Source organism: Bidens hawaiensis, unplaced genomic scaffold, assembly GCF_021521415.1.
Source record: "Bidens hawaiensis isolate Kalapana, Puna unplaced genomic scaffold, B.hawaiensis_p1.1 tig00001206_1, whole genome shotgun sequence".
In the NCBI taxonomy this organism is placed as follows: Eukaryota; Viridiplantae; Streptophyta; class Magnoliopsida; order Asterales; family Asteraceae; genus Bidens; species Bidens hawaiensis.
This window is the reverse complement of record NW_027491069.1, coordinates 869,178-889,594: the sequence shown is the minus strand read 5'-3', so window position 1 is coordinate 889,594 and position 20,417 is coordinate 869,178. Positions and strand designations below refer to the sequence as shown.

At 35.6% G+C, this 20,417-nt stretch overlaps 1 protein-coding gene across 1 annotated transcript; it reads right to left on the bottom strand.

Moving 5' to 3' along the window:
• Positions 1-18,653: 18,653 nt before the first annotated feature.
• Positions 18,654-19,717, bottom strand: LOC143564470 (uncharacterized). The gene is made up of 3 exons (XM_077051742.1): positions 19,381-19,717; positions 19,008-19,237; positions 18,654-18,932 (listed from the first exon to the last, which is right to left on the bottom strand). The coding sequence occupies exons 1-3, from the start codon at positions 19,715-19,717 to the stop codon at positions 18,654-18,656; spliced, it is 846 nt and encodes a 281-aa protein (XP_076907857.1).
• Between the last annotated feature and the right edge of the window lie 700 nt (positions 19,718-20,417).

The following is a 20,417-nucleotide window of genomic DNA, read 5'->3' as shown; positions in this document are numbered from 1 at the left end:
TACGTGGACCCGAATATTCCTTTCTAGGTTTATCACATTCTTTTGCGAAATGACCGAAATCCCCACAATTATACCATTTGACCTTCAGTTTGTCAAATCCAACTCTCTTGTTTAGAGTTGGTAGATCTTTTCCCGTCCGTTGCATGAATCTTTTCACTTTCCTGACAATCATCGCCATGTTCCATTTAAGATCCATCAATTCAAGATCATCGGGGTCGATCTGGTCATAATCTTCATCAATCAATTCACTGGTAGCAATCTACTCCCAACGAGTTGTTCGTAAGATGTCATGAATGCAAAAACAAAAGCGAATTGTTGCTCAACTTCTTGAAGATTTACATTAGGCAACGAACTTGAAGAACTTGCACTTGAACCAGAATTAGCATCAGATGCCATGAAGCAGACATTAGGAGAACCATTACCATTATTACTATTAGCAGACTCTTCTGGTGAAGTTTGTCTGAAGAATGCGGTGATCGGGACTGAACTTGAAGAATTATTAGCAGGTAATGAACCACCATAAAGAGAAGGATTTTGGTTCTGATTATCCTTCAAAGAAGTTTGGCATTTCAAGTCAGATTCTCTTTATTTAATCTTGTTAATGAATTGCTCAGCAGTTAGTTGATCATTTCTAAAATAACCATTCTCCTTTAACACCAGTAAGAAAGTAGAATATGAAGGTGGTAAAGCATTCTTCAAGGTGTCAATCTTGTCCACCTCAGTCGGTTCAAGATTCACCGTAGTCATTTCACAACTAGATGACAAAAATGACTTATCATCTCTTCAACAGTCTCGTTTTTCAGCAAAGTAAAATTTCGAAACTAAAATTTTACTAGAGTCTTTTTACTCTCGAGTGTATTTCCCAAGCTTCTAGTCTTCAAAGTTGCAAATAAAGATACACAGGTTTTTATTGTGCTATACTGATGAAAGATCTGCTTGGGCAATGCCATTGTAAGAGTAGAGTAGGTTTTGGTCTCACTTTCATAATCTTTAATCTCTTGAGCTTCATAATGTTCATGATCTTTTGCAGTCCAACCTAGTGTATCACTGCCTACAAGAGGTGCCTTGTAAACTACATCAAGAAAACGTACACTACTTGGATGCACTGAACCCAGATGAGCTCGAAATCTCGGTTCCCACCGAGCAAATTCAGAAAGTTTCAGAAGTTTTTAGACACTTATTGTGAGTACCAATCTCGTTGTCCATGGTCAACATCTGCTGCATTAACGCATTCTGGGATGCTAATGCATAATACGTGGCATTTTGAGAAGCCATGTTATCACAAGTTTGAATAGTCAAGGGACTAAACTTGTTAAAAATCAAAACTCAGATTCACTGTTCAACAAATATCTCACTGTTCACTGTTATAGCGAATGAACACAGGTTTAACGAATGTGAACAGATAACAAATGTGATTTGGAACAAATGTGGTTAATGGAGTTTTAACGAATGTTGAAATTTAAAGAATGGGATTTCTGGTAACGAATGTGTGAAGTTCAAGCAAATGGAGATTCAGTTAACAAATGATTCGTTACCGAATGATGTCAACATAACGATTGTGTGAAGTTCAAGCGAATGTGTGTTTAGTTAATGAATGAATCACAAGCGATTTCTGATAACGAATGAGCAGTTAGGCAATGTAACGAATCAGTATTCAAACTGATAACGAATCAGTCTTCATCTGTTCAAACGAACCAGTCATCCAAATATTTCTAAACTTAGTCCAAATTAAACAAAACTTAATATAACAGTCCGTAATCACATTCATCCACTTATACACTTAACTAGTCAATTCGCCGAACAATCGTTAACTGCCATTAACGTCCAATTCAAATACTACTTCAACAAACTATCAATTCAACTCAATCCTCCATAACCAGTTCCAATTACCTTAAGAACACACCTAATTACAGTTATCTTAGTTCAATTACTGTTACAATGAAACTCTGTTTCACCGGAACTTAACCAAACACCGATTTATATCAATTCATAATGAAATTGACTAAATTTGAGCTGAAATAATATGAATTAACAATGAATAAACACGAAGATCCGATCAGACTAGCTCTGATACCACTTGAGAGAGCTACTGTGGATCTAGATCTACGATGACATCGAGTGATTCATTGATTAGGTATACGATTAGGTCGAATATAGTTGGTGTGTGTACTGTTTGTGTAGAGAGAGAAATCGGACAGAGTAACGACACAGGAAGAATAAAATAACGAACTGAATTACATTAATGATAATTTTGCAGGTATATATAGGGGATGACCACATTCGTTAAGTTAATACTTAACGAATGTTTCATTCGTTACATTAAAGCCTTCTGAATGAGTCTTTCATTCGTTATACATTATAATAAGCGAATGGCCCCACATTCGTTAATCTTGGTTAACGAATGAGCTTACATTATACGAATGTGATACATTCATTACGGGGTAACGAATGTATCTTACATTAGAGCGAATGGGCATAATTACAAAATAGCCCTTACATTATCATGTAATTATAATAATAAACTAATAAAGATCGAGACGTGCAAAACAAGTATTAACAAAAAGTGAGCGGCAACGGCATCCCCACACTTGAATCTAACTCCAAATCATCAATAACATCCCCAGAGCAACCTGAAAGCAAACCAAGAAACAACCAGCACAAGAAAGCAAGAAACCCTAAAAATAAAAATAAAAATAAAAAAGAAAGTAAAAACAAAAACATACTATCGGGTTGCCTCCTAGGAAGCGCTTAGTGTACAGAAGATTCTTCAACCAGACTCGCTGTTTTGCACATCATTACACTACCATTCAACGTGTAAGGTAATGAGTTTAACACCTTCTGATTTTAGCATGTTCCAAAATATACTAGCACTTCTCATTTTTGCGTTCAGGGCTTCAAATCTGTTAAGGAGTGATAAAATTGTTAATTGAACATATTGAATTCACCCTTCAACATTTCATTTTTGCTTTCCCTCATGTCCAAGTTGTCACACCCCAACCTAAGGCGGAATTGCCAGGGTGCGAACCGTGGTTCACAGCTCACAAGGTGCTATCATACAATATAAATATGACAATATCTAATTAGTTTATTTATTTCAAATTTCAAATATGTGAACAAATAACAAAAATAACAATAATAATTCCAAAACTAAATATTAGAGCAAATATTCTTTATTTTATTTCTTAAGGTCTTTCTATGCGTTCTTCACCTTAGCTTCAAATCAACTGTTAACCTGCATATGCGTAGAAAATAAGCAGAGATTTGTCAACAACACATGTTGAGTGAGATGATCATCAGTTTTTACACTAATAATAATATGTAATAAATGATAAATAATAACTGTGCAAACAAAATAATGTGAGTAATAATCAATCAAACCGTGAGCAAATACTGTGTCAGTTGACCATGCCTCATGAACACGGGCTATGGCTACTATGATTAGCATACAAATGTGATTGTCGGTTGACCATGCCTCACGAACACGGGCTATGGCTACTAGGACGGCGTATGATCATACTATAATGTTAATATGATGGACCTCTCCGAATATGATAGAATGTAATCACATAAGCAAGTAACATATAACATTTGATTGAATACACACAATCATTCGTTTACTAGTTTTTTGTATATATGTAATATAAAAGGAAGTATTAGTTCGCATATATCCCCAAAACGTTTAAAAACATTAAAATAAAAAGGGGGAATGATATCTCACATTGACGATTAAGCGAATAAACCGAGAGATAGAATAAACGAGCAAAGTTAAAATGACAATTTTTCTGATCCAACCAGACCTGAGACTTATATAAAATAAAATAGAGTCAAAACCGAGAACATAGCCACTGGAATCAATCCAAACGGACATATAGAACTCCGGTTATGAGGTTTTCAGTAAATAAGCGAGCTGGGACTGACCAGAATTCGAACAACGAGTCGGGAGTCGGGTATTGGTTAGTGGCCTTAAATCTTGATACAAAAATAAAAGTCTTCTAGACCGAAAGCTAATTCCAATCAGATGATATAATAATTGAAAATCATTAAAATTGACTTTTATGCCCCTAAACGGGTCGAAAAGCAATTGACCGACAAAACCCAGTCACTTAGTAAAATTGATTGAGGGCTTTTGTTCTACAGATAAAAACCTACAATTTTGAAGAAGACAACTTACCCCAGAGATGAATAGAAGAATGAGAAAATCATGGTCAAATAAGCTTTGAACACCAAAGTCAACTAGTCTTGAAAGAATTCGATTAAAAACTTGAAGAATATGACAATGGGAAAGAAGGATTTTGTGGATTTGAAGTTATGACGACCAAGGACAGTAGTTTTAGGGTTTTAGGCTATGTTAGTTTAAATAATAAAGTCCATAAATTCGTTTATTTGGTAAACGAATTAGTTTAGGAAACAAAATAATCAATAAATGACAAAATTATGTCTAATATCTTAAAGATCTTGTCTTAAGCATCAAGAAAACGACTTGGGATATTTTAAAAAATTAATTGACATAACTAGGATCTTAAGTTTCGTTAATTTAGTCGAAAATATGAAAAGATTTGGCAAAATTAGTCCTTGTACTTTCATAAACGCGATTTATAGCCGTTTTAAGCGATTTTAAAGGTTTCTAAGGGCAATTTGGCATAATTGAAAGTTATGAAATTATAAAATAAGTTAAACCAAGTTAAATAAAAGTTTTAAATAGTTCGAAATATCCGAATTAAATTCTCGAATTGGTTTAGACATAAACGTATACAAATACGAAAAGTCCGAGATGTTACACAAGTTTCCTTCAAATTTATCCACTTAGGCATCCCAAAGTGCCTTTGTAGAAGCACATTCTCTTATGCTTTCAGTGATTTCAGTGGGCAGGCACATACTGAGATAACCATACGCCTTTTCATCTATAAGAATTAGTTGCTTATCAACATCAGAGAGACTTTCAAGAAGAACATCAACTGGACCATCAGTAGTCATTGTTACGGGTCTATGAGGCCCATTTTCGATCAATCTTATCATTGCAAAGTCTTTTGCTCTTATGAAGTTCTTTAACCTCCATTTCCAGTGCTCAAAGTTTCTTTCAAAGTTCAGAAGTCTAGGTGGTTTGTTTATAGTCCCAGCTTCATTTTAAAGTATTCATAAAGCTCTTCAACAATTCTGGATCGTAAGATATGTTTGTAAACTGGTCAGTAAAACACTAGGCCAAAACAGTTTTGAAAACAGTAGAAATCCTTGAAAAATTCTAAGTACAGGGCAATCGTTGAATAGTAATGCGAGTATGATTGGATAGGAATGCAATGCGATTGGGTTCTGAGATGCGATGTGATTGGGTCCAGTTATGCGAATGCGATTGGGTTCTGAGATTTGATGCGATTGGGTCCAGTTATGCGAAGGCGATTGAGATCCTATATGCAAATGCAATACCCATTTATATGCGATTGCATTCCAAGGACTTGCAAAATTTTCAAAAATTTCAACTTTTTAAAGTTTTTATTTTTAGCTTATGTTTTAAATTCTTTTGTTTTCCTTTAATTATATTAGTACTAATGCTCCTTCTCGGTGATGTATTACAGCAACACAACATGTATTCTCCTTTGGAATTCCCACAAACAAGAAACACAAGATTTTCATTTCCATGATCAATGGTTTGAAAGAATCAGCATTGTCATATGCCATCATAGCTGATCCTGAGATTCACACATGTTGGATAGAGGATTTTTGGAGTAATGCCAAAGGGACAAGAAGTATCTTCCTTTCTACTGGAAGTACCTTCTCCATGTCATTATGCACTACTTGTCAGATCTGAGAGGAGGTTTTGACGGTCTAAGAACTTATTGGGTCGGAGTAATGACATGCTTGGTCAATAAAGTGCAGTTCAACTACTCAAGAATTATCTTTCTTTGTATGCACTCCAATGCAAGTATGGATAATCCTTGGATACTTTATCCAAGATTTGTGCAGTTGTTAATAGATGACAAGATGCCGGAGGTACCTAGGGCAGTCAATGAGGCGGAGTTTGATGAGAACGGAGTGGAGTTACCGCCATCAGAACCACAACATGCTGGAATGGCAAAGAAAACTTTTTTTGGGTCAATGTTGAGCAAGGGTTCGTCAAGAACTTATCAATATAAAAGGCGAGTGCAATGGCATAAGTTTGGGTGTTTGGAGAGACTGAACCAGTTAATGATGGTTCAAGTGATGATGAGCAAAGTATTGAGGAGTTGGATGATGAGGAAACATATTCAGAAGTTGAGGTTCGTAAGCCTGTCACAAGGGTTATGAAGCCTGAAAAGAAGAAAAGGAAGACCACCAGCAAACCTCCTGTAGGTAGGTCTTCTCAACAGACTAAAGAGGAAGAAGAAGAGGCTGAGAGGCCTTTAAAGAGATTGAAGATGCTTGGGGACATCCTTGGTAACAAATCTATCTACTGGTCATGGCCCGGAACAGAGGCAGCCACACCACCACCCACTACTACCCAAAAAGACACACACGTCGCCTCTCCCACTACCCTAAAATGGGAACTAGCCAAACTAATAGGAAAACAAGTTCATGTTCCCCGAACAAAACCCAAATCAAAACCCTCCAAGCTTAGGCTTCACGACTCTCCAACACCTATCCCACCATCTTCCCCACAACACCAATCCTCACCCATAGAAACCTCACCTTTCGCACCTCATTTGTAACACCCGGCTTTTTCATTTATTGGCATGATACGTTTGTAGAGTTTGTATTGTATTCGGGAATCGATCTTTATACTTGAGGGGCCTCCCGATATTTCTTAAAAGTTTAATTAATTAACCTTTGGCTCAAGATATTTCATTTTGCAAGCTGGAGGACCGAAAGTGTAATATACACAAAGTTATAACCCAAAGGCCGCCTCTTTTCTTTCCTGTTGCGATCGGCAAGTTCTAGCCCCCATCCCCACGTTTTTTATTTCTGCTTCGGCCATTCCAAGCCTCCTCCCGACCAATTCCAGGTTAGTACTACATCAATGAATGTCTTTTTCACCACTAAACCTTTAATTGAACCCTAGAGATGTCATAATCATGTTAGGGTTTGAGTTTTGTTGATAACAGTTGCTGACAGATTTGTACTCGTTTATTGTTTGGTCTGTAACTCAATGTTAATCCATTGTTTTTAATCGATTCTTGTTTCCATGATGTTCTACTTTGAGTCTAGATTTCAGAAAGGTATAATATGTAATTTTTGGATGGGATTTGAATGGTTTTTATGAATTTATAAAATCGAGTGTCAAAGCAGATGCGGGATGACGAATTCTGGTCTGTCTTCCCAACATCATAACTCTTTTCAACAAGTCAAATTAGTTGTTTCCACTTCTGGAACTTAATATTTTGAGTTAGGAATCAAACCCAATTGGAATCGTTTAAATTGGTTCGGTAATGATTTTTATAAAAATAAACCATTTTGTTGCGCCCTGAAATAGCTGCACGTACCTTTCTGAGTTGGAGGAATTTTTATAATTTTTGTGTCCACTAGAAAAATATAATAAAAATATCTTTCTAAACATAAGACATTTATTAAACTCTGGTAAAAAATTTCATAATTTATTTCTATGGTTTTCCTATGTAATAAAATACATCTTTGCATGCTAAAATCTGCATGTTATACTCGGTATTGATCGATAAGTTCGTTTTAGGCTTAACCGGTGGCTGCCCTTTCTCGCATCTTTTGGGGCTGTTATAATTGAAGTTCGTGCTCCTTCGTCTTCTTAGGTATGTCTAGTGTAATATACTTTAGTATCGTGAGCATTAGTGTTCGTTTGATTGGTCAACTAGTGATAGATTGAAAACTAGTTTACGGTTGTCTAGATTGTTGAAATTGTGCGTTTAACGCGAGGATTGAAGGAACTAACAACCAATTCAGTTCGGGTAGCTTCGGTTTGACATACGGGCTGTTGGAAAATTATTTTTTAAGTATTGGGGCTGAATTGATTGTCGGTTACTCAAACAGGTCGGTACAACGCGCATTCGCGTTTATTGAATAGTTGGTGCGTTATGCTTGCGAGTTACCGACCCATCCAACTCATGTAGTGTCGTGTGGGCTAGTAGGCTGTGAATTTATCAAATTGGGTCCACACGGGGCTGAGTTGGATGTTAAGTGCCTAAACAACTCTTAAACGCACGTATTAGTCTCACCTAGTGCTTCCGGGGGTAATTTGGGAATTCTTTGTTCTCGAAACTATGGGTCGTTTTGGTAAATATAAGGCCCCAGGGGCTGTTTTAATTGAACTTGCGAGGTCGAGGCTTTAGGTAACATGAACCATATTAGGACGCCTCGTAGGATAAACGAGTCCCTTCGGTGTCGTTAGTAACTAATGTATATAATCCGACAGGCGCGTGAGTTGTTGAATTACTTAGGGGCCCTCTAGCTCGTGGTGACTTGGTGCCTCGTGTCAGGTGAGTTCATGATGCCCCTTTTCACTCTTTTCAAGTTTTGGGCTAGCATATACACCGAACTGTTTTTACTTGATAAACCGCTTAAATGATTTTGCATGGACTCACTTGTACTATGGTATGTTTTGTGATGATATTTAAGTATGTATACACATGTGATACCTTATGGCCCATAGGCTTACTTCTAGTATGGTATATCTTGGAAGAGTATATACGTATGTTAATACATGTGTTATTTTTGGCTAATAATTGGCGATGTTAATTAGTCGTTATCGACTAAGGATGTTTGCATATGCCTACTTTGTGTTTGCATAAGGATGATGGAATGTTACGTGTTTGGGATGTACGTGTGCTCGACCCTGATGTTATTACTTGGATGTTATGCATAGGGATATAGTTATATAGATATATAAGTATGACTACTTATCGTTTATTATGGCCTAACTGCTCATATACCGTATTATATTAAAACTCTTGGAATGTTTTATAAAATGTTGTTTATTAAAACTTGAACTCACTCAGCTCAAGCTGACTTTGTGTGTATGTTAATGTGAGTTTCAGGTTAAGAGGAGGATACTTACCGCTTGGACGTGCTCGAGACTACTCGGTCGGTTGAAAGCATAGCTAGTCAGGAAAATTAATAATGAAGACTCTTTATTTTCATTAATTATTAAACGCATTTAAATTTGGTTTTGGGCATATTTCCCGGGTTGTTGGGAACTTGTTTTAGTACTTATGATTTTTTCGCTAATCTTATACTCTGAACTGGTTTTCAAATAAAACGATTTGCTTTGGGTTAAAATTTTGTTAAGTTTTTGGGAACCTTGACACTTATTATTCCGCTGTTAATTACTCTGAATCAGTTTTAAATAAAACGAAATTTTTCTTGGTTTTAAATTTTTATAAGTTTTTGACATGATTACCAACTGTAGGATTCCCGGGATTCGGGGTCTTACATCATTCTCACCTAACCAACCCGTAACCTCATCCCTAGACCTACCAATATCTCCCGACCAACCACCAACCTCTCCCCAACACAAATCACCTGGTTCATCACCCTTTAGGTCACCATTCTTTCACATCTCTCCACTTAAATCCACAACCTTCTGGACATCCACATTCACTTCCTCACCCATATCTCTACCACTTACCATCCTATCCTTACAACTACCCAAACCCAAACCTTGCCTTTATCTCAAACCCCTTCCTATCCAACCCAAACCATAACAATTTCTTTCCAATTAACCACCCAAACTACCCATCCTAAACCTCTCCACAACTACTCGACCAAATATCCCAACCCCAACCCCTTTGTCCAGCGGCAAGTATAGAAAGTCTCCAGTGTTCACAAATCATGTCCTTGAGAGGATTGTGGCATTGGAAGAATCAAACAAGAAGATGGCTGAGCAGGAGAAGGTGATGATGGACTTTAGTAGGAAACAAAAAGAGAAAATGGAGGAATTTGAGAAGTTTAGGGATATGGAGAAGGAAAGGATGGAGAGTTTGGAGAAAGAAAGGGTAGCCAACAAAGACAAGATTGCTAGACATGAGACTATGATTGCATCTCTTCAGATGCGGGTAGACAGCATAAAAATCTTATTAACAATCAAGCACTGTCTAATGCTGAGAGAACTACTGAAGTTGAAAGATTGGAGTCTCGGGTTGCATTTTTGAAGAAAGATCTAGGGTCCTCGAGCAATATTCAAGATAAACTAAGGACTAAGATCGCTCGGCTGAGGTTTGAGATCGAACACGTGAAGGCTGAGAATGAGAAGCAGCTCAAGAAGAATGAAATACAAATCAAGATCAATGAAGACCTTGCAAAGAAGTATAAAGTAGCCTCTGATCTCATCACCTTATCAGATCAGGACACCGCTAATCTGAAAAGGCAAGCTAAGAAGGTATTTAGTAGCTGGGAAAACTCCATTAATTTGATAATTCATTATTTAGTTGGGTCAGTTAAAATGCCATGTAACGCTCATGGGTCGACCAACTCAGTTGTTTGTTACTCGTTATTTTAATTGGGCCAATAAATTGCCATTGAACGCTCATGGGAGGCCCAATTCACAAAATTCATATTGCGTTATTTAGTTATGCCATTCAAATTTCCATAGAAAGCTCAAGGGAGGCCAGCTCATTGGATATGTTTTGTTATTTAATTTTGGTTATCGAGCTATTATGGAAAGCCCAACCTAATCACATTTCATTTTTGGATTTTACTTTTTAGAATGAACATTGTCTAATTAATTAAGTCTCTCAAAATTTTTCACATGGTTTTAAATTCCTATGCATCCCCAAGACATGATAATCACTAGCACGATTTCATTTGAATTCTCTTTCCATATTATCTCACATCAACTCATTCACACAACTTACCCATCATCTCGTGAAATTTCATCTTTGGTACTCATAGAGTGTTTTCCCTAAGAATTCATCGTCGTAATCAACGTCGTTCATCTGCTTCTCACAATCGTCGTCTGCCTACTAGAATCGCCAGGAAGTTTGCTGCTGCTCTCACATATGACCATGTTAGGGATGGAAATCTTTCTCGAATGGACTCTAAACCTACCCCTGATAAAAACCGAAACCTCAACAAAACCAAAATTCCCCGAACCAAGAAATCTTATGCTGATTCATACCCGTTATGCTCCTCTTGCAATTATCATTTTGTAATGTTATTTAAATTATCTTCTCTCAGTTATTTCATTTTATCATATTATCAAACTATAAACTATCGAGTACATTTCAATCTTTACCCTTGACTTTAACTATAAACATTTTATTACTTCTTATTTTTCCTCAATCTCATGTTACATTTCACAACTTATCTTCCATCTTATAAGTCTTTATTATTAAAAATCATTTATTGTAATTTTATTATTAAATTGAATTTTTCATCATTAATTTCCACTATTAAATTAAATCTCCCGTTAATTAATTTAGTTTTTATCATTAAATTTACTTTTTGATTGAATCTTCATGGAAATCCATGTATAACTCAATCACTCATTTTATTTATTAACATTTTCACGATTATTGTTGAAATTTCATTTTTTATTAAGTTTCGTTATTTAGTTGAAATTAAACGGTGGTTTGTAAATAATTCAACTCCCTACTTTGATTTTTGATACATCTTGAGAATTTTGATTGTTTTAATGATAACTTCGTTAGTTGTTAGAATAGTCATGGTAATTCATGCGTTTCTAGCCTCGCGTTTCCCTTATCTTATTATTTTGCATCTTGTTTTTCTTTTCACCATTAATTTAATATTCGCTATTCACTTAAAGTTCCATGATAAATCATGAATAATTCTGTCACACCCCGACTAGCAAATTGCGGAAGCGTTAAACGGGAATGTAACAGACACCTCTGATATCAACCATATTGTTTATAAAGAACAATATAAACTAATTTCCAATATTTTACATCGTTCTAACTTCTTTTACAAACTAGGTGATACAAATCTAAACCAGCCTGTTAAGCTGCTTTACTTCTTACTAGCACACTTGAATCAATTCACCCAACATTGATCGCAAGTCAAACACGTAGCACATTAGATTTCTAATCCAAATCCGGTACACCTGAAAATCACGTTTAAAACGGGTCAACTACAAATAGTTGGTGAGTTCACGAGTTTCAAGAAAACAGTTTATGCGTACATCAATCATAGTTTGTAAGTACGCAAGTATGCACGTATGTATGTAAGTACATTTTCCAGTACGTTTGTTTGTATGTTTATGATGTAATTGTGCTAGGCTACAGTGAAGGCTTGATTGTTCGTTCATGCTGTGTGACTCCATTTCCCACGCACAATCAACCACTGTGGCCCCCCCTTCCGCCCACAACATGCCCCGAGTAGCTATGCCTAACACTACATAGCGTGTTTGTATAATTATGGTCATGTGCAAACGGCGTTATGTGTGACACGGAAACCAGGCCAATTCTATTTGGGTTTGTCAAACCAATAGTACTTACTATTCACAAGCCACCGGCTCGAAGTTAATCACTATGTTCGTGAGGACTTTTAAGTGTTAGCACTTAGATAATTCCCATCATCAAACAATTCCAAGTATATAGATAAATATCAACATGCTTTTCACCCCAAAAGTTCGTAAAGCAGTTTAAAAAGTGGGGTCATTAAACTCATTGTTTAGTCGGTATTCAGTACGGTGTTAGCTCGCAGTTTGCTCGACTTGCTATCACTAGTCCCTATAATATTATTATAATCTCCATACTAAACTGGGCTGTGTATCTAGTCTGGGTATAGTTGTTACACCCAGAAAGTGTCAATAGGCTTAGATTGTGACGTTGTTCAATGTCTAATATTTAAAACCGAACTTGGCTTAGTTTTCCCGTTTCACCAGCTGTGTATCTAGTCTGGGATTCATCGAGAACTAGTTTCCCATTCCTCTGTTTTTGGCTTTACCTCCTTAACATTAACTACTACTTTTCATAATGGCATAATGGAAAGAACATAACGCTCCAATGTAAGATAAATTGACGAGTACGGTTCGGAACGTAATCGTGAATCTATAGGTACATTGGTGTGAGATGAGATTCCGTTGTGTAAACACTTTTCTAAAGCAAACTCTTGAAACTCTAAACCATGTCATCTAAAATTACTGACAACTACGAGCCCTGGACTATCCTTACTGAAATTTATAATCCTGATTAACTCTCGTAATCATTTCAGTAACTGTAATACCCACATCAAAACATTGTTAAGAAAACCCTCTTCATTGAAAACTCTTTCAGAATCTCATGGTCGGACCTTCAACTTTGTCTTGTGTGCGGATATTGAAGAACACCTAGTAAACTGACACCCTGTCCCTTATGCACTAATGATGAATTCCCTTTTGACTCTACTGCTCTTCCCCTATGGTCAACCCTCTGCCTAAGTTGATTTATGGAATATCATAACAAACTCTACGATCAGATTTTAAAAAAGACAATCTCATTGTCGCAACTCCTTAAACTTCGTGTTGACTGACCTTTACCATAAGCACAATATTCCGTATAATCGATCAAACTCATGCAACAACCTCACCTATGATGAACACATAAGCGCTCTCTCATTTCGTTTTCCCTTTTTCTTTCCTTGGTTTGGAACCTTGACTTGAACCTTCTTTCATACAAGAAATTATATCTAAACTTGAAGTACTCTATATCGCTCATCTGAGGACTAGATCCATCACGCAATCAACCCGAAGGAGCAACCCCTGTTAGCCGGCGTAAGGCTCTCCATTTTCAAAACCTTCCTTTGAGAAACCAACAAAAACTGTTAAATATGTAATTCATGAAGTACAAACAATTGGTCGGCAAGGCGATACAAAGTACATTACGGTCTACCCTAGACAAAGTACCTTAGCTCAATCCTTCAGGCTAAAGTTGAGGAAAAAATTCAGATTTCCCTACTCTCCCTTCAGTTATAGTTGACATTGGCAAAGTAATGATTGGTGATAGGAACCACTTGCAATGTGCTATTAGTGTGGTGGGTTAGTTGCGGTACACCCTATATATAAACACTAACAGTATGCTAACGGTGGGGACTAAAGCCAGATCATTTACCGATCTTATCCCTTAAGCATATCCACTTCCGCTTTAACCTTGCAGAACCGGTACTCACACCAAAGACCATGAATCTCAAATTTCATAAAGCATGACCATAATCATTCATGAAAGACATTTCTCAACTCTTTATATTGTCATACGTTCTGACACCTATATCATCAATAAACCACAGTTATATTTTCAAATTTACACAATCAAAATTTCGGGACGAAATTTCTTTTAACAAGGGGATGATGTGACAAGCGAAAAACTTTTTGTTAAACATTTGCAACATTTCTAAAACAATTGTGACAGTAAACAATAGACGGGACGTCTACTTAATTCATTTTGATCTTTCAATGGACGGAAAGTTTACTGAATTCATGTTGTTCATACTTATAGATTGTCAATCTACCTATTTACTTAGCGACACTTACCAATTTTTGGGACGAAAATCCTTTCAACAAGGGGATAATGTGACACCCCACACTTTCACGTTAAAACCGTTAACCCAACACCGTTATCGCACACGTTATGCATAACATTTACACGAGTTAATAACGAGTCACACACATAAGTCTGTCAGTACGCGTAGGTGATTAATGTCGAATCAAAAATGTTTAATAATTTGGATATAACTGTTATGTGATAGATGATTAAATGTGTGATACGATTTAATACATTATACTTGCTTAACATGTTATTAGTTGTTATATAAAAATAATAATAATAATACCCCAAGCAAATGTTTATAAATTATCTATGTGATTTACATGCTAAATAATTATGTGTTTAGTTTGTAGCTTGTTGTGTTAAATTTCTATTGATGATGCGTAAATTGTACGTTTTCGGCTTTTATTAAACAGTTTTAACAAAGATATCAACGGGACTTATTTTTATTAACCCGGGTTAGTAGTTTAGTCATAACGATTTGCTATAACCCGGTTTGGTTTTAAAAAGGTTCGCTTTAAGCCGAAACTCATTTTAAAAGGGTCATTCTTGTAAATTTGATTAATATTAATTTAACTAATAAAAATTCCCAGCCCTAATCCCACCACCTCCAATTCAATCTTAATTCATGCAATTGGTGGTGTCTTTGATTGATTCTTATCATTCCTAACATTGATTGGTAAGTCTTATGCATCAATTTCATGTTTTGATAATTTATTGTGAAACCATAGATGTTAAATCTCTTTAATATTGATGATTATGATGATTAATTGATGAATTAGAAACTTAGAGATGTTGTAAACATGTTAGGGTTTGAGTTTTGATGATAACAGTTTGCTGACAGATTCATACTCGTTTATTGTTTGGTTTGTAACTCGGTGATACTTGATTTTTTTTATCGATTCTTGTTCCATTATGTTATTCTTTGAGTCTAGTTTCCAGAAAGGTATGATTTGTAATTTTTGGACAATATTTGAATGGTTTTTATGATTTTATAAAAACATAGGTCAAAGCTGATTCGAGGAGTTATATTTGGTCTGTCTTTCCGACACCATTACTCCCTAATTACAAAGACAAACACGTTGGTTCCAATTCTGGAACTTAGTATTACAATTTTAGGACACAACCCAATTGGCCTTGCATAATTTGGATAAATGAGTTGACATGAAAATAATTTTTGTTGCGCAATCTGCTGAACTGTTTGTACCTATCTGCAATGATTGAATATTGTGAGCTATTTATATATGATAAAAATATAATAAAAAATTTTTTAGAAACCTAATCCATATATTCTACTGTGATAAATTTTGTATAGCTTATCTTTGAGTTTTGCATAATGAATAAAATCAGTTTGTACATGCTAAAATTTGTCTCATCAACTGAATGATCATAAGTTAAGTTGTATGACGAATATTTGATTGTTTTGCCATGATATGATGTGTGGATACATGTTAGGACTTTTTGGTATAGTTGACATTACTTATTATCACCAACGAGTCGTCGGGTCATGTTTGTGTTTGTGTGTGAGTCCATACGCGAGTCTTAGAGTCTTGTGTTATTGAACACACTCTCATAACTTAAACACTTGTACTAAGTAGCAGTTAACGAGTCAAGTGCATTCATTTGGTTTGAGAAAAGTCCATTACATGCGTCACCAGGTGAGTTCATGTTTTTTCCAACTTGTTTTCTGGATTGAAAACACAACTATTTTCATATACTTGTTTTCTGGATTGAAAACAAAACTATTTTTGTATACTTGTTTTTTAGACTGAAAACAACAAAACTATTTTCCTTACTTGTTTTCTGGGTTGAAAACACAAAACATTTGCCTATACTTTTTTTCTAGATTGAAAACACGGACATACTTACATACTGGTTTTCTGGAGGAAAACGCAGCGACTTATTTTGGATTTATGTACTTTCTTTTATATCACAAGTGTATACTAGATGCCCTCATATCACAAAAAGTCCTTACATACCTTGAACCATTAGGATGGGATCGCCGGGAAATTTAAGTAGTACTACTGGGTTTGACAAACCCCACCTGCTATAACTCTACTGGAGGTCGGACGGGTGTAAATTGTCCTAACATACATCACCAGTGTTTTGTGATAGACCTAGTAAGAAGGCATACAGACATCAGCTTCGATTCAAACCTCTAGTAGCTTGTAAATGGGTTAGCTACCCTGGTATATTTGAAAAGTGTTAAATCCACATACACTATTTATGCTACGTATACTATGTATACTATTTTTTACAACAGCTTATGAACCCACCAACCTTGTGTTAACCCTTGAGTATTTATACTTGCCCAGGTTGCTAGATGTGTTAAGGGGTAGATTGTATTGCATGCGTCTGGAATCACACTTGTCGCATGAACTTTTTATTTCACATTATTTGCATTTGATGGGTTGTGCATGTTTTGAATACATGGTTCATTGTTTTTAAACCATTTACTTTTACGCTTTCGCAAAACTTTAAATTGTTTGGATTGGATTTTGTGTTCTCATGTTTGAATGAGACGTAAATAAATGTTTTGAATATTTTAATTTGGTTGTACCGTGTAACAAATAAGCTAGATTCTGGTATGTCACACGCCTTGCTAAAACTCCGTTAGTCGAAATTTAAGGGTGTGAAAACGATAATGATGTTGAAAGACATATATCATAGGGTCGGCTGCGTGTGGGCATGTGTCCCGTTAGAGGGACATGGTGTTTTTTCGAAAGTTAGCTTTAGATGTTTTTCTCTTGTGCTGCTCTAGAAGATTGTTCAAGAATTGATGATTTGGATCATGTTATTGTTATCACATCATTTATTTGAGGTGACATTATATTATTGGATGATGGCTAGGATAGTTTTGGATTCATGAAAAACTTTGAAAAGTATGTAACTTAAAATTTATACTTACATTTAATATCTACGAATTTGAACAGTTACACATTTATTAGCAACCAATTCAACTTCAAATGGTGACTTGAAAAGGCTTGTATTGAACTCCCCATTTAATGCTTATTAATTTTGAACGGTTACAACTTGCAAATTTACTACCCATGGACATGATTCACATGAAAGTATCAACTCTATTTTAAGTTCTTAACCTTAATTTCTTTTCCAAATTTAAATTAGTAGAAATATATTTTAGCATTAAATTATATTTTTGAACTTTTTCTGATTTAAAAATATAAGTTAATTTATTTGATTTTTAAAGTTGTATTTTTATTTTATTTTTGCAACCCGCCAGTCAGCCAAAAGCATTTGTTCGACCGCCCAAGGTTCACTTGAACGTTCTGAAGTTGTCCAAACGGTTGGACGGTATGTTGATAATGTACTAACGTGTCCATATAATAGACATTTAAGCCTAAAGATTATGTATATGTTTATTTTGAAAGCTTTTAAATTCAATATTTAATAATAGGGCAATTTCATATATTTCTTTAAATCATGTTTGAAAAGCATCGCACATCATGCATAAAAATTGTATTTTAGAAAAATATATAATTTAGTAAATTTAGAGTACAACTAAAACTCATTGATACCAATAAGTTCGTGGTGGAGTGGTCAGGGAGATACTTGAGATTTCATGTGACTCAGGCTTCATTTCTGCTCCCGCTATTTAGTTGCGGAACACTTGCTGATAATGGAAGAGTAGGCGGCGATCACTAGTTTGATTTTTAAACTAAACATGTTTTATCTCACCACACTATCGTGCCTTCGGAGCGAGTGTTCACGGGCGTCAGCTTAGCAGAGAGTTTTTCCCGGTTCATAGGGAGTGTCTCCCGATATACTAAATTTCACCACTATTCCATTTAGAGGATTCGTTGGTCATTAAAAAAAATAAAAAATAAAATTAATGCTCATTGACTATGGTCATTGTATATGGTTATTGAGAGTTCTCTGAATCCCGTTAAATCATTAAATTTCTTAATCTTAAATTAAGCATATCAATTGGTAGCCTAGTCTAGTGGTAAATATATAATTATATATGCCTTACAACTAAATGGTTATAAGTTGTAGTTTCACTTGAGATAAGAAGTAAAAAATAAAAAAAAATTAATTGTTAAAAAAAGAAATCTTAAAGCATATCGCATATGATTTGTTCTAAACATATCACTTTTAAAATTTAATATCTAAATAACAAACTTAACAATCACATTATACATTTTATAATCATAACAAATTTAATGACCATAAAAATAAATAAATGAAAGATGATTTCTCAATCTTTATTACCACCTCATGAACCTAAAGCGAAGAAAAAATCGGGGTACCAGGTAGCGTTGCACCAGCATCGACAATGAATGCATTGCCACTAACATACTCAGATGAGTCATGAATTAGATACCGAGCTAGTCTAGTCAAGGCTGGATCAGCCGTGCCAAATGTTCTTAACGGAGCGGTTCTTCTAGCCACATTGTTGAGCCACTCTTTCTCCATCAAACCTTTGGTTATCTCCGAGCTAAAAAGTCCTGGGTTAATCGAATTCACCCTGATCTTTAACACACCCAACTCGATAGCCATTACCTAATCAAACATTTAATCCCTACAACAATAAAACAAAAACAAATCTTGAAACACAAATCCAAGAATCAAAATTACCTTTGTCAATGTGACAACACCGGTTTTCGAAGAAGAATAAGCAAGACCTCCGGGCAGCTGCCCGCGGTCAAGCCCCGCTATTGAAGAAATATTAATTATCGACCCCCCTTGTTTAGCGACACGCATGTGCATACAAACGTACTTTGACACCAGCCATGTTCCGGTCAAATTCGTTCTAACGGTACCATCCCATTCTTCTTCACCCAACTCCAATGGACTCAGCACGTTACCTATAAGTTGTAACCCAAATGTATATTTTTAAATCAATGAATATAATTTGTAACTTAAGGGGTGTTTTGGATTCGTTATTTAGCCTCCTTATAACGCATAAGTTATAAGTTACAAAGTTGTAACTTATAAATTATTTGATTACCTCTAACGCCCGCATTATTAATCAAAGCGTCAATACATCCAAACGCGTCCCACGCCTTTTTAACCGAGGCTTTAATCTCAGGACCCTTAGCACTGACATCAAGCTCCACCGCCACTGCTTGAACATTACCATCGGTCTGTCCGATTTTGTTGATCTCATTGCAAAGAGACACGAGGCGGTCAATCCTGCGTGCCGCCGCAACAATTCTGCAGCCGGCTTTAGCCAGGTCGATATAGAAGTCTCTACCGAGACCGGACGATGCTCCGGTGACCATGACAACTTTTCCGGCTAAGTTATGCCATGGCTCCAGTTTAGGAGAATTTGTTTGATCAGCCATTGTATGTGGTTTGAGGAAGTTGTGTAGAAGCTATAAATAAACTAGTATAAAGTGTTGATTTAGTGGGACCATGACACCTGGGTGCTGGTTAGTGGATCTGAAAGCCCATTTGAGTTCACATCAAACCGCCATGGTCCATGGTCAAAGTTGTCGGGTCAACATCGAAGTCAAAGCACTAACATATGAATTTCGTGCATCTAATAATAGAATAAATAAAAAAACGTGTAGAAGCAAACTAAAATGATTATGACCACTCAAAAGTTACACATTCTTTTTGGTCCGCCACATGAAAATATGAGTGTGTGAAACTGTGGATCACGTGAACAACCTAAGAAGGTCGAACATGACTTATTATACGGCAAGCTAATCTTTCAACATTTTCTCGATGCGATAATGATCGTGTTGGTCAATTGGCCGAAGGATCCACTTGTATACATCCTTGTTTTAATAATATAAAAAAAAGTAGCAATTTACATTTATTGCATTTCTTACAATTAACACACCCGTAACAAACTTCATATTTCAAATAAAATAATAAATACAGTATCAATCGAGTAATAAATATGGTATCAATTAATAAATGCAATCATAGAATATTAAGTTTTATATATGGAAAAATTTTCAAAATTAGCATTTATAAAAACAAATTTCAAGTTTTATGTATCATTTGCAAAAAACTTTAGAAATATGTGTCACATCC

Bases quoted from the DNA above. Each gene is read 5' to 3' on its own strand.
- LOC143564470 (XM_077051742.1), bottom strand. From the start codon at position 19,717: ATGGCTGATCAAACAAATTCTCCTAAACTGGAGCCATGGCATAACTTA. The intron at 19,238-19,380 runs GTAATCAAATAA...TACAACTTATAG, and splicing joins TAATAATGCGGGCGTTAGAG to GTAACGTGCTGAGTCCATTG. The intron at 18,933-19,007 runs GTAATTTTGATT...ATGTTTGATTAG, and splicing joins GTGTTGTCACATTGACAAAG to GTAATGGCTATCGAGTTGGG.